Below are 14,827 nucleotides of genomic sequence, written 5' to 3' on the forward strand. Positions count from 1 at the left end.
GTACGAATAGTAATTCTGCTTTTTTGTGTACACTATACGTATATGGGGATATTCAGTTTCGCTGCGTGGCAACCCGTGGTCCGAATTTTATGTTTTTGGAATCAAGAGATGCGCAAGACTCGAGGCTAAAAAGTCAGAACAGCTCGTCTCGCGAAAAAAAAATTCAAGGCTATCGCGGAAAAAGTTGAGGGGGCGGGGTGGATTCCGCCCCGGCCCTTTTGGGTTAAAAGGAAGGCCTCATTGGCTTATTAATAACAACACAAAATGATACATGAATGCGATGCAAAGGAAACATTTCCCATAGCAAATTGTGTCAGAAAAACTCGCAGTGGTAGCATCACAATCGTGACACCCATCGGGTGTTGTTAATATTCATTTCCAGATAAAGATTCAGATTAGGATCAGATTAAAATGGTAATTTTGACAATGTGTCATTTACTCATGGTAGTATAGCTTTGTCAACAGTTTCTTCCTTTGGGAGGAATTTCAACTACATGTTAATTTAAAAAGTCTCATTTAACTCGAACAAGGCAAAGACAATACAACTTAAACCCTTCACCGTAATAATTAATCAATTGCGACTTCACCATCCCGAGGCTGTTGGCATTTAGGACTCTGAAATGAAGACCAAAAACAAAACAATAAATGAGGAAAATAAAATCACTTTTTCGGTATTGGTTTAGCTCTATGGAACCGACTTATTGTCGGGCCGCAAATGAGTCGAATTTGTTAAAGCAATAATTCAATAAAGTAAACGTCACTTGATTTCAGTGTGTCTTTGTTTTATACTCGAGGGAAAATGGCAATTGAAATAAAAAATCTACTTTCGGGGTGAAACACGAATTAGCTCGGGGAATACAGCTTTAAGAACTGGATATTGGATATTGCTTCACAGCAACCTCGTCGGCTGAAAGGAAAGAGAGGGGGCGAAATTATTTTATTCTTGGTCAGTGTGTCCGTTTGTATGAAAAAAACGGTATTAACGCTAGATTTTACACTGAAAATTACAGCAATCTTGATTGAATTAAGGTCGAATGTCCACGGAAACGTACTCGACTGGTCCGATGGGTGGAATGCATGCAGAAGATATTCCACTTTTACGTTGGCTTTTTCGTTCATTTCAATGTCCACTAAAACGTGTCAGTACTTCAGTGCTAAATAAGGGTCGTTCAACTTAGCTGCATCCGTTAAAGGGAATAATAGCTTCAAAAAGAGAAAAATAATCCTGGAAACTTCTCTGCTTGAGCAGCCCCCTACTTGTCAACTGAAGAGCAATGAGAAGAAAAAAAAGAAAGTTCAGTGCGTCATTTTGGATAACAAATTTTAACGCTATAGATCTTACACAGAAAATTTCTTACACAGAAAACAAGGAGGTTTATTGAATTAAGGTAGAATTTCCACAACTTCCACGGGGTGCTATAGATTTTTGAATTCAGTTTGTAAATTTTGCTTTAATTTTGTTCTTTCCATTTTGCTCATCTACAATCAGCTGCGACCATAGAGCTATATTAAACTTAATTTAATTGAGCTTTATGGAACCGAGTTATTGTCGGGTCCTAAATAAGTCGAATTTGTTAAAGCAATAATTCAATAAACTAAACGTCGGTTGATTTCGGTGTGTCTTTGTTTTATACTCGAGGGAAAATAGCAATTGAAAAAAAATCTACTTTCGGGATGAAACACGAATTAGCAGGGGGAATACATGTTTCAGACTATATTGATACAAACTTAAACAAACAGACTTGTCAACTGAAGAGCAATGAGACTGAGAACATGTTGACTGTTCACTTTTTATGTTCACTGCGTTACAGATGCGTGCCCCGTGCTCTTTATAAAGGAAACGGGACACACTGTTGCTTTCCAGTGATTCTATTTTAAAATAGGGTTCCATTGGCTTCAAGGTGAGTCAATTACAGTAAATCCCATTTTTGAAACATCCCCCCCCCAAAAAAAAATCCTCATATTGATATTGAATAATTATCGGAAATTTACGTCTTGGTAACAAAAACACCCCTATAAAGACTGCTATGTCAATATTTCGGGAGAAGTGAAATTTACCTTCAACATTTGCCATTCTCTTCTTAAAACGTATGCACTCGCCCCCCGTGGGAGTGGGTGCTGGCACACAGAGCCAGCCGGGAGGGCACTGGTACGGCAATTGATTATTGATGTCACAGACTGAGAATAAAGCAATCGGATTGAAATATGAAGTTAATCGCAATATTATACAATGCATTGGCACATTGGAAGTGTGTTGAATGTGAACATTAAATCTGATTAACAGGAAAATTAAGAAGAAATCAATTGCAAAAACTTACGATCTTGTTTGACACCAAACTCGTCGGCTGAAAAGAAAGGAAGAAAGAGAGAGGGAAGTACATTTTATTCCTGATCAGTGCGTCGGTTTGGATGAAAAAAAATGTCAACACTAAATCTTACACAGATAATTACAAGGACCTTTATTAAGGTAAGGTCGAATGGCCACTAAAACGTGTCAATACTTTACTACTGGTCCGATTGGTGGATTGTATATTGATGCTAAATATGGATGTGGTTCAACTGAGCTGCATCCGTTTAAAGGAACATACTTCAAAAAAGAGGAAAATAAGCCGAGAAACTACTCCGCTTGAGCTGCCCCAACTTGTCAACTGAAGAGCAATGAAGCGGGAAGATGTTGACTGTTCACCTTTTATGTTCACTGCGTTACAGATGCGTGCCCCGTGCTCTTTATAAAGGAAACGGGACACACTGTTGCTTTCCAATGATTCTATTTTAAAATAGGGTTCCATTGGCTTCAAGGTAAGTCAATTACAGTAAATCCCAGTTTTGAAACAAAACATCCCCCCCCAAAAAAAAATCCTCATATTAATATTGAATAATTATCGGAAATTTACGTCTTGGTAACAATAACACCCCTATAACGACTGTTAAGTCAATTTTTCGGGAGAAGTGAAATTTACCTTCAACATTTGCCATTCTCTTCTTAAAAGCCGCGCACTTGCCCCCCGTGGGAGTGGGTGCTGGCACACAGATCGAGCCGGGAGGGCACTGGTACGGCCATTGATTATTGATGTCACAGACTGAGAATAAAGCAATCGGATTGAAATATGAAGTTCATCGCAATATTATACAATGCATCGGTACATTGGAAGCGTGTTGAATGTGAACATTAAATCTGATTAACAGGAAAATTAAGAAGAAATCAACTGCAGAAACTTACAAAAATATTGTTTGACACCAAACTCGTCGGCTGAAAAGAAAGCAAGAAAGAAAGTTCAGTGCGTCCATTTGGATAACAAATTGTAACGCTAGATATTACACAGAAAATTTCTTACACAGAAAACAAGGATCTTTATTGAATTAAGGTAGAATTTTCACAACTTCCACGGGGTGCTATAGATTTTCGAATTCAGTTTGTAAGTTTTGCTTTAATTTTGTTCGTTCCATTTTGCTCATCTACAATCAGCAGCGACCATAGCCTTTCACCAAGGCCATCGTGGTTTAACTTGCCCGCATTCAAAGCGGCGAAACAAAAACAAAAACAAAAACAAAAACGAGAAATAGAAAGAAAATGTTACCTTCGTTAGTTTCGGCCGCGAGGACAGAGCCCAGGCACACCAGAACGACCAAGCAGATATAAGCCTTCATCTTGACTGCATAAAGATACGGTAACCCAGAATAATACAAATATACACAACAAGAACGGTACTAGTTCCATATACCTGCATGCATCGGGCATCAATGGGTTTTCCTGCCATGTTGTCTTAATCATGATAATGCCAGAGGTGTAATGACTCAGTTTAGCTGGTGGTTAACAAGATAAATTGAAATCTGTATCTGCAGATATCTTGATCTACAAATTCCGAAAACGCGACTCCAGCATCTATGGCGTCAAATCAAATGATTTAAAGAGAGCTATAGGACTGAACGAATATCAGGTTAACGATCAACGTAAATACACTTGTGACTTAATACATGTTCACAATGGAAACTGAATCACCTAGTACACGGTGCAAAAGCTGACGAAATCCCCGAAAGGTACCAAAATCCATCCATCGCTGTGCGCGCAGGTCAACTCAAATTTTCTTCGTGCTCTCATATTGGACGGATTTTGTACGCAGACACTCGCCGGTGCGTGCAAATGTAATTTAATGTTGCAGAGGATGGACTTTTCACAATCTAGCTTTGCAGCGAACATGAACGAGATCAGCGGTGACTAGCAGACTCGGAGGACGGCGGGAACGTGGAAAACCTACCACCGTACTCGCGGGTGCATTATTCTCACGATGGCTTAAAATAGAGCTCGTCCAGAACTGGCACCCATAGGAAAGCGCGCGTTAGCAAATCGTGACGTCATCATGTCTAGGGTCTATTCCCTAAATGAATTCGTTCGAATAGCTTCCCCGAGTTAACTCGGATAAAGGCAGATGGTAATTCGGATAGAATCAACAGAAACCGGTTGAAACCAACCGAACAAACCAGTTATAACTGGTAGTTCTGATGGAATCAGCAGGAACCAGTTGAAACCAACTGAACAAACCAATAATAACTGTACGTAGTTCTGATGGAATAAGCAGGAACCAGTTGAAACCAGTTGAACGACCGAGTAATAACTGGTCATTCTGATGGAATCAACAGGAACCAGTTGAAACCACTTGAACGAACCAGTTACCTACTGGTAATTCTTATGGAGTCGTGTATTGGTCGTGACAGGCCTGTAAGACGAACGTTTTGGCATCTTATACAGATAAGCTAACACAATGCAAGCTGTCGCGTCGTTTTAGCCGTGAAAGGTAGGGCGGATTTCGACGATGGATTGAAAATACTGACAAAGTAAGCTACTTACATGAAGTTGATGCTGTTGTGCTCCTGAAGTAGAGATAAGCTTGCTAGTTGACGACAATCGCCGGAATGACTATTTGAAGAACGAAACAGACTTTTTATACTTTTTGGATGTAAATGGACGGTGCAGAGCTTACGATAGTGGTATCGAAGGACCGATAGCGTGTGAGGAGAATCAGCAGACGTTCGTGATTGGCTGAAAATTATAAGATGTGAACTCCATTGAAACACCGATCCATTGACACGATTTCTTGACCAGTTACAGCTGCGATTAAATATTGACATGCGTGCACTAAAGTCCGCCATGCGTGCGCGTGCGTTTGACGCACGAGCTGGAACATGCAGTGTGGCATTGGATGGGGTCACGTGTTGTTGCCCACGTGTTCAGTGGGCGGGGCTTAATGGATTAGCCTATAGATCGTGGTTTCTTGGTTGATGACTCATCAAAAAACTTAACTTTCCGTCCAAGAAATGACAAAATAAACAATAAACTATTCAAAAAACAATGAAGCGATCATCAGCATTCCTTAAAGTTAAGTTTTTCAAATACTCTTGTTAAGAACAAACAGATACGTTACCTCATTTTCATATTTATTTTTGGAAATAACTGCAACTCCTGCAGAACCTGTGGATATTTTTAGTTTGGACGGCCGGCCGGCCCCCCCCCCCCCCCCCCCAATTTGAGACCTTTGATGACATGCATACACCCGGTTCCTGTGTTGGGCTATCAGAGGCAAAGAACAAAATTACAATTTAATCTTGATATTGTGTAATGAAAAGACACGTCTTCTCTATCACAAGAGTCGATTAAATGTCATTTCCTATAATTATTCTTATCAGTAAAAGGTAATTTGGAAATATTTACCATGAAATCAGTAACTCAAAATTAATCTTTTCGACTTTACAGTTAATATTAAAACAAAGTATTTTACACTAAATATTCAGTTGAGACCCCCCCCCCCCCCTCCACCGTTTTGTGTAATCCCGTTTGACCCCCAAACCCCCCTCTGGAACCGCGCCCGGTGTTTCATCATTTTTACACCATTTCCCGTTTTCTTCGAATCACCCCGAACCCTTCCCAATCCCATCGGCATGAACGTCGCCGGAATTTTGTCCAGAGGCAGCTATGATTACTTGACACTTGGGGTGCTGTTGAACTGTAAACGGAGACGTATCATAGAGCACGGATCTGACATTTAAAGGCCCAGTTTTGTCAAAAATCCACAAAAATAAACAGCATAAAATGACCTGGACTATCTTGTTCTCCACCCCCCGGCCCTACACAAGTGAAAATATCCTTTTTTTTCGCTATCCCGCATTATAAAATGCAAGGACAAAAATTCCAATGCAGTAATTAGTTCCCTTATCATTTCAGGGGAGAAACCTGCTGGTACATCATCCAAGACGCTTTGGATCCCTGGGATCTTCACTTGGCGTCGGCTTTATCCATGCATGATAATCTACAAAGCCTTGTAATTATTTGACTGCATGGGTAAAGTCCTCTTTTTATTTCCTAAAGTAGAATTTGAACCATTCATTAAAACAAGTGATTGAAACAAAATGAATAGGGCGCGAGAGAATATATGAACGTACAAAATAATATTCGAGTTAAAAAAGTATGCTCGTGCTCTAACAAACTTTGAATTAGGCCCCCCCCCCAAAGTCTCCGGTTTCTGGTATGCGCACGCGTCGCCGTAGCCATGCGCGTCGGCAAAATGAAAAAGTTTTTTCTTTCAATGAAAGATGATGTCTCAAAACCGCCAAACTCACTGGTTTGACTGGAATACTGCTGCTGCACGATTTTAACGTGTTTTTAGATGGGGTTATGATCGAGAATAAGCTTTATGTGGCCTCTCTGGACTCCCATATATTTGCACTAAGTTTAGTCAGGCACCATTTGCAGTCATCAGCCGACATTTGGAGCAAAAAAGTCAGGTAAAAAAAAAAAAAAGCCGCGTCGCCGCACCACTATAGCTCCATACCAGAAACCGGAGACTTTTTTTTTGGCCTTACTGATATCAGGGATTTTTTTTTCTCCCGATTTGAGGAGTCTGCAGCCCTCGCAAATGGACGTTTCTGTTTTGCGTGTAAATGAAAACGCCCTCCAAAAGCCGAATCATTATCGAGCAGCAAATAATTCAATTTTTTAACAGAAATAATTCAATAACTAAACCTCGGTAGACTTCTTCGTTCGATGTCTCATTCGAAATTGAATAACTTATGGTGTCGCAAGGAATACAGCAATTGAAAGTTAAATCTTTTAAGGGGTCACACTCGAAATACACCTGTAACTGCTTTTGGCTACTTCATCTTCGCAATAACATATTAAAATTAAAAAAAACTTTTTAAGTATTTTGTTTTGTAGATATGCCTACCCAGCAACAAGGCATTCAAACGACAATTTTGTATATCAAGAGTTTTCTAGTGGCGTATCTAAGGCTTACCCCCACTCATGGCCTATGCCCCTCCCCCGTGAATCCCCCCCCCCTCACCTTCTTAGAATTTAGGGGGGGGGGGGCTAAAAGGAGCGTTGATATTGTAAAAACAGTTGAGTGCCCTCCTCCAGAAAATGAGGTCCAATTGGATCCCCATCGATGCATCAGTCACTCCTATTGTATTTCTGTTGCAAATCTGTCAACTGTTTGCGCATTTCAAGACATATTAAACAATTTAGTGTTGGATAGTGTGTGTGGTTTGTAATTTGAATTAAACCTGATATCTCAAGAAAAAATAAAAGTTCATTCGAACTTCTACTTTCTCTTTTAACCCCTCGCCCGCCCTGTCTGTTCCCCCCCCCCCCCTCGGCTATGGCCCGAACCCAGTTCCAGCAGATTTAGCAACAACACGAATCAAATGTCTGTGCGAGTTGCTGGCAAGATTTCGATCGGCCATGTGTGCCATATTTACATAATCTATTATAACAATCTTTGCATGAAGAACAGAGTCTATATTTCTGCTGCAGTCATCACAACAAAATTAATCAATGAAAGATGCGTTTTCATTGCTAATGTTGAGTTCACCTCGTCCCTTTACAAAACAAGCAGATTCGTATTGCTGTGTTTTGTCCCTAGAAAGACAAGCATTTTCCATTTTGAGAAATAGAAATCAAAGGACGAATGTAGCCGATGTGTAGGGAAGGAATAAATAATGTACACATTTCAAAATATTTGTAATCCGACAATAATTCAGTTCACGCCGGGAGGATTGGTCCCTGCCCCGATCATAATCGATAATATACAGAACGTAAACAAGTCTGCTGAACGGGCGGGTCTATTTGTGCAAAAAGTCGTGCAAATAAAGCGGCCTTAAATACAATGAAATACACTGAAATACAAGCGGCCTAAATGGACCAAAAAAGTTCACTCTTACACAATGTATTACATCCGTATCCCCCTATTTCCCATGCCTGGGAGATTTTGGTATATTTTCATCAATTTGCATCCAAGAAAACTCGTGGAACGGATGCAAAAAGATAATTAGGCTGCCGTTCCATTGTCACTGTCTAATAATCTTTCATTGAACAGGGACCCTCATAAATTAGATCGTTATTGATTAACAAGCACCATATCCAATTACGAGGTAATCCATTCTAGTGAGTTTATGAAAACCAGTGCCCTCGAACACGTCGTTACTTTGCTTGTAATTATTGCTGGCAGTGTGTGTCAGCAAAAATTCATAATCATAACACGGGGGGGGGGGGACTCTACCCCTCCCCAAAAAAATATATTTTGTAAAGAGTGCCCTTCTTTTTTACGCAAGTGCCCTTATTTTGTAAACAAGTGCCTTTTTTGTCACCAGCGGGCTTTTTTTTTTAGTGCCCAGCAAGATTGGATTTTTTTTTTGCAGGATAACAGGGGCAGATAAATGCACACAAGGCTATGAGGGTCGTGGTAACTAATTAATAATAATAATAATAATAATAATAAAAGAACATTTGTAAAGCGCCGGTATCCGCCAAAAATAGGCGCTCATGGCGCTCGAGGAGAAAGTCAAGTTAAGATTGTGTGTTGTGAGAGTAAGCTTGTTTGTACAGGTGAAATTTTATGTTTGTCTTAAATGTTGTGATGGATGGAGATGATTTGATAGCCAGAGGGAGTTGGTTCCAAACTCGGGTTGACGCTGCAGCAAAGGATCTGTCACCCCACAGAGTGGAGGTCCTGGGCTCATGAAGCATCATGAGCTCACTGGAGCGAAGTCCGGTGCGTGCTGTTGAGTACGGGTTGATGAGATCGATGAGATACTCCGGCGCATTGTTGTGGAGGATTTTGTAAACGAATAGGCCAAGTTTGTATTTAATTCTGTATGATACTGGAAGCCAGTGGAGATCTGCTAGTACAGGAGTGATGTGAGAATGTTTACTAGTGAGAGAGATTAGTCTGGCACTGATGTTTTGTAGTCGCTGCAAACGGTTTAGTTGATTTAGGTTAATGCCATACAATAGTGAATTGCCCATGTCAATTTTGGATGTGATGAAAGCGTGAACAAGTATTTCAGTTGTGTGTTTGTCAAGATATTTTCGTATGTGTCCGATGTTACGGATCGACATGCAGACTGATCTAGAGATTGATGTAAGGTGATGTTCCATGGATAGAGATGAATCAAAGATAATACCAAGATTTCTGACTTGATTTGATGGCATGATGGTTGAATCACCAACCCTTATGGATGGAACATGAACTTTGCACGATTGCTGCTTTGAACCTATGATGATAAATTCGGTCTTTTCATCGTTGAATTTGAGCCAGTTGTGAGTCATCCAAGAACGTACGTCATCAATGCATGTTTCCATCTGCTGGATTGCTGAATCAACCTTGTGTTGTTGAGGGTCTACTGACATATATAATTGGGTATCATCTGCATAACAATGATAGCATATACCATGCTTTCGAATGATTTCACCAAGTGGCATTGTATACAGAGAGAACAAGACGGGCCCTAGGACTGATCCTTGAGGTAGCCCAAAATCAAGAGAGACAGTAGATGAACTTGAATCATTGACCCGGACAAATTGAGATCGGTCATTAAGGTATGATTTAAACCAGTCTAATGCAACTCCATCTATCCCAATACGAGTGTTGAGGCGGCTGAATAATGTGGGATGGTCAACTGTATGAAAAGCTGCTGATAGGTCGAGCAACACGAGCAATGATATCCTGCGCTTGTCCATAGCCTGCAACAGGTCATTTTGGATTTTGAGGGTGGCAGACTCGACGCTGTGATTAGCACGGAAGGCAGATTGATGCGGGTCATGTAGATTGTTCTCAATTAAGAAAGATGAGAGTTGCATTAAGACTACCCTCTCAAGGGGTTTACTCAAAAGGGAAAGATTCGAGACTGGTCTGTAATTCTTCATTTCCTATTTGTTTAGATGCGGCTTCTTTAAAAGAGGTCGTATCTGAGCAACTTTCATATCATCCGGTACATCACCAAACAGTAAACTGTCATTAATGATGCCAGTGAAAACTGGCACAAGGGAAGCTGAGCATTTCTTAAACAGGGATGATGGAATTGGATCTAATTCGCAGGATTTAGATGATGATTTACTGAGAATGTTAGACACATCATTTTCTGTAACTGGCTGAAATGATGTGAGGTGATGTGAGGCACAGAGCTCTTCCTCATGCGGCAAATCAGTAGTAACACGCTTGAAACCTTGGCGAATCTTCTGGATCTTCTCAGTGAAGGAACAGCAGAACTCATTTGCCAGATTCTCGTCACTGCTTTCAGGGAGAGGGGACACACGACACCTGTGAAGTAATCGGTCTTATTCTGTGCAATTTTTTTTCTGGCAATCGAAAAGAGATGGAACTTTCGTTCGCAAAGATCATTTTCATACACAAGACACCTAAAACACTTTGCTTTCTAAAGGTTTTTTTTCTTCAAAATATTAAAACTTTATAGCACGATGCTCTCTTCAAATTTGCTGGTACCCCGCTATGCTTTTGCGCGCATATAATGATTTTTTTCCCGTAAGAAAATTCGGCAAATCTTGATGTGCACATACGTAGTTGGAATACCGAACTCGCCTATTGTGCCGCCCTGAAAAGCGCCACCTATTATCTTATAGTACCCATGATCATCCGGTTGAACAACGCCCCCATTTTCAAAATGACGGCCATTGCTTGTTATTCTACCTATATTTTTTTCAAACGACATATCTGCGATGACCCTATGCTCGGTAGCCGCTATCTTTCTTATAACATACTCTGTTTGTGCGCCAAATGCCATTCTTGTATCATCAAAGGCTCAATCCCTCCACATATCTGCCGTACTATATATACAATCTTTGGCGATAGTCATTTTGAAATACTTTATGTCGGGAAAAAATGAATTGCAATAGTGCAGTTTAGGACTCCGTTCCATATAAGAACGAAAAGACACTTCATGTTTAGGCTTAATATTTTAGCTAAATATTTGGCGATGAACAGATAATACAAGCAGGAAAAGTTATTTGATATGTTTGGAATCATCAATTCGCAAAGATCATAATATCTTCTGGAAAGAGGGCAGGGTTTTGATTAATCATAAGCAGCTGTAAACGGAACTTGTAAAAAATAGAGTTGTCCTATACCGGTACTACACGACTATCAATTGAATTTGGACTGCGGAGAATTCGCTGAAGTCCTATATCTCGTTAAACCAAAAGAGGACGACTAATACTCGATTCATGATCCCCCTTCTCTCAACAATTACATTTGTAAAATATTAATTATAGAAACTCAGATGAGCAAAAGAGGAAAAGCGCCCTCTGGCGTCAAATGACCCCCAACCTTGAAACGACCGACTGAAAAAAAGCTTTGCCTCTTGTCAACAATTTGTATTGCTGAGAAATTTGTGAAGAAATAATTCCATAACTAAACCTGGTGGACTAAACCTCGTTCGATGTCTCGTTCAAAAGTGAATAACTTTCATGTTGCTAGGAAAACAGCAATAGAAAATGACATCTTGTTTTCGGGGTCACACTCGAAATACACCTTTAACTGCTTTTGGCTACTTCATCTTCGCAATAACATATTAAAATTTAAAAAAAAATTATAGTTTAAGTATTTTGCTTTGTAGATATGCCTACCCAGCAACAAGGCATTCAAACGACAATTTTGTATATCAAGAGTTTTCTAGTGGCGTATGTAAGGCCTACCCCCACTCATGGCCTATGCCCCTCCCCCGTGAATCCCCCACCTTCTTAGAATTTAGGGGGGGGGGGCTAAAAGGAGCGTTGAAATTGTAAAAACAGTTGAGTGCCCTCCTCTAGAAAATGAGGTCCCTTAAATTGGATCCCATCAGTCACTGCCATTATATTTCTGTTGCAAATCGGTCAACTGTTTGCGTATTTCAAGACAAATTTAAACAATTTAGTGTTGGATTTTACGTGTGTGTGGTTTGTAATTTGAATAGAACCTGATATCGAAAGAACATTTTTAAAATGTTCATCCCAACTTCTACTTTCTCTTTTAACCCCTCGCCTGCCCGCCCTGTCTGTCTGTTTTCCCCACTTTTCTCGGCTATGGCCCGAAGCCAGTTCCAGCCGATTTAGCAACAACACGAATCACATATCAGCTGTTCGGGTTGCTGGCGAGATTTCGATCGGCCATGTGCGCCATATTTGCATAATCTATTATATAATAATCTTTGCATGAAGGACAGAGTCTATATTTCTGCTGCAGTCATCGCAACAATCAAAGATGCATTTTCCTTGCTTTCCTTGCATTTTCCTTGACCGGAAAAGAAGTTTTGCCTCTGGTGAACACCTTGTAATGCTGGAGAATTTTTAAAATTATGTATAAGAAGCAAAATCTTTTTGGGTGATAAAGAAAAATAACAACATGAACGTCTACGTCCGGAGTGGGAGGGCCGAGGCTGTTATACCCTTGTTGCTTTAGTAGTCTTGCCGTTAAGTAGTGTTCACATTTCTACTTGTTTGTTTTCTTTTTAGTTTAAATGAAAATTTTGTTCAAAAGTAAAAATAACAACTAACCAGGAAAAATAGCACGTTGTAAATAGATAATTCACTCGCAAAAACTGATACACAAAATCGTTTTATTCAACAGCAATCAAGAGCAAGGTTACAAAGCGTTATGATATTGAATTAATTAAGACCCACCACACAGAATGACTGTTCATGGTTGTATTTAGTTCAGATCATATATAGCATTATTTTTTTTTATTTTCTTCCAGTGGCCTTGACCTACAGGTCAGTTTTTTTGGAACTCTTTACAATATTATGTCTTGTAAATGAAAACAGATGTCAGCAAGTTTTGAAGTAATGGCATAGCAAGGAAATATTTTCCATAGGAGATTGTGTCAGAAAAAAACCAGTTAATAGCTTCACAATCGTTACAACCTATCAAGTGTTGTTAATTGCTAATTCCTATAGATTGAAATTCTGATTAGCTTCAGATTTAAAATGGTAATCAGAAAATTTGTGATTCACCATCCCATTGCTGTTGGTATTTTTGGAATCTGAAATGAAGACCAACAACAAGAAAAAATCATGCCATTTTTTTTCATAATTTATGCATGAAGCTAAAAAGGCAAACATGCGGTTATTTGCTGTACTCGTCTCTGAGAAAGGAAATCTATAGTCCTCTTTGCGCATGCTTGAATGATATAGGTACACTGACTAACTAGCTCCCTGATTGACCGAGTGACTGACGAACTAACTCACTGAGTTGATTGAATGACCGCCTCACTCACTAAATAACTAGCTCCCTAATTGACCGAGTGACTGACGAACTAACTCACTGAGTTGATTGAATGACCGCCTCACTCACTGACTAACTAGCTCCCTAATTGACCGAGTGACTGACGAACTAACTCCCCGAGTTGATTGAATGACCGCCTCACTCACTGACTAACTAGCTCCCTCCCCGACCGAGTGACTGACGAACTAACTCACTGAGTTGATTGAATGACCGCCTCACTCACTAAATAACTAGCTTCCTGATTGACCGAGTGACTGACAACTAACTCACTGAGTAATTGATTGAATGACCGCCTCACTCCCCGACTAACTAGCTCCCTGATTGACCGAGTGACTGACAAACTAATTCACTGAGTTGATTGAATGACCGCCTCACTCACTGACTAACTAGCTCCCTAATTGACCGAGTGACTGACGAACTAACTCCCCGAGTTGATTGAATGACCGCCTCACTCACTGACTTACTAGCTCCCTCCCCGACCGAGTGACTGACGAACTAACTCACTGAGTTGATTGAATGACCGCCTTACTCACTGACTAACTAGCTCCCTAATTGACCGAGTGACTGACGAACTAACTCACTGAGTAATTGATTGAATGACCGCCTCACTCACTGAATAACTATCTCCCTGATTGACCGAGTGACTGACGAAATAACTCACTGAGTTGATTGAATGACCGCCTCACTCACTGACTAACTAGCTCCCTCCCCGACGGAGTGACTGACGAACTAACTCACTGAGTTGATTGAATGACCGCCTCACTCACTGAATAAATAGCTCACTAATTGACCGAGTGACTGACGAACTAACTCACTGAGTAATTGATTGAATGACCGCCTCACTCACTGACTAACTAGCTCCCTAATTGACCGAGTGACTGACGAACTAACTCACTGAGTAATTGATTGAATGACCGCTTCACTCACTGACTAACTAGCTCCCTGATTGACCGAGTGACTGACGAACTAACTCCCCGACCGAGTGACTGACGAACTAACTCACATAGGCCAAGTTCGCGCAAGGACTATAGTTGACCAATGGTTAACTAACGTTTGCCCGAACTCTGTCTAGTCAACGGTGGTTGACTACGCTAGTTGTCTATTTGGAACCAGCCTACTGGGGTTGGTTGCTTCGCTGGTAACCAATAGCCGCGCGCATTCATAACGCTAGCAGAGAGCCAGGATCAAGAAGTTTTGCGATGACATTTTGACCAGTGTTTGACTAGAGACGTTCGCACGTTGCTATCAGTGCGCAGGCGTAAGGTACGTCACAAATCAACCAC

General features: G+C 40.5%; 1 protein-coding gene across 2 annotated transcripts; it reads right to left on the bottom strand.

Moving 5' to 3' along the window:
* Nucleotides 1–250: 250 nt before the first annotated feature.
* On the bottom strand, nucleotides 251–5,018 carry LOC119738467. 2 transcript variants are annotated; one of them, XM_038213372.1, is made up of 7 exons: nucleotides 4,847–4,993; nucleotides 3,579–3,653; nucleotides 3,221–3,250; nucleotides 2,961–3,080; nucleotides 2,319–2,345; nucleotides 2,059–2,178; nucleotides 251–615 (listed from the first exon to the last, which is right to left on the bottom strand). In XM_038213372.1, the coding sequence occupies exons 2-7, from the start codon at nucleotides 3,646–3,648 to the stop codon at nucleotides 608–610; spliced, it is 375 nt and encodes a 124-aa protein (XP_038069300.1). In that variant the 5' UTR covers nucleotides 3,649–3,653; nucleotides 4,847–4,993; the 3' UTR covers nucleotides 251–607. The 2 variants fall into 2 exon arrangements, with proteins under 2 accessions (XP_038069300.1, XP_038069299.1); XM_038213371.1 differs by lacking the exon at nucleotides 251–615 and adding an exon at nucleotides 914–1,264 and having other exon boundaries at nucleotides 4,847–5,018.
* Between the last annotated feature and the right edge of the window lie 9,809 nt (nucleotides 5,019–14,827).

This window comes from Patiria miniata, unplaced genomic scaffold (genome assembly GCF_015706575.1).
Source record: "Patiria miniata isolate m_02_andy unplaced genomic scaffold, ASM1570657v1 HiC_scaffold_3, whole genome shotgun sequence".
NCBI classification, from domain to species: domain Eukaryota; kingdom Metazoa; phylum Echinodermata; class Asteroidea; order Valvatida; family Asterinidae; genus Patiria; species Patiria miniata.

Bases quoted from the DNA above. Each gene is read 5' to 3' on its own strand.
- LOC119738467 (XM_038213371.1), bottom strand. From the start codon at position 3,648: ATGAAGGCTTATATCTGCTTGGTCGTTCTGGTGTGCCTGGGCTCTGTC. The intron at 3,251-3,578 runs GTAACATTTTCT...CTTTCTTTTCAG, and splicing joins CGCGGCCGAAACTAACGAAG to CCGACGAGTTTGGTGTCAAA. The intron at 2,346-2,960 runs GTAAATTTCACT...CTTTCTTTTCAG, and splicing joins GAGAATGGCAAATGTTGAAG to CCGACGAGTTTGGTGTCAAA.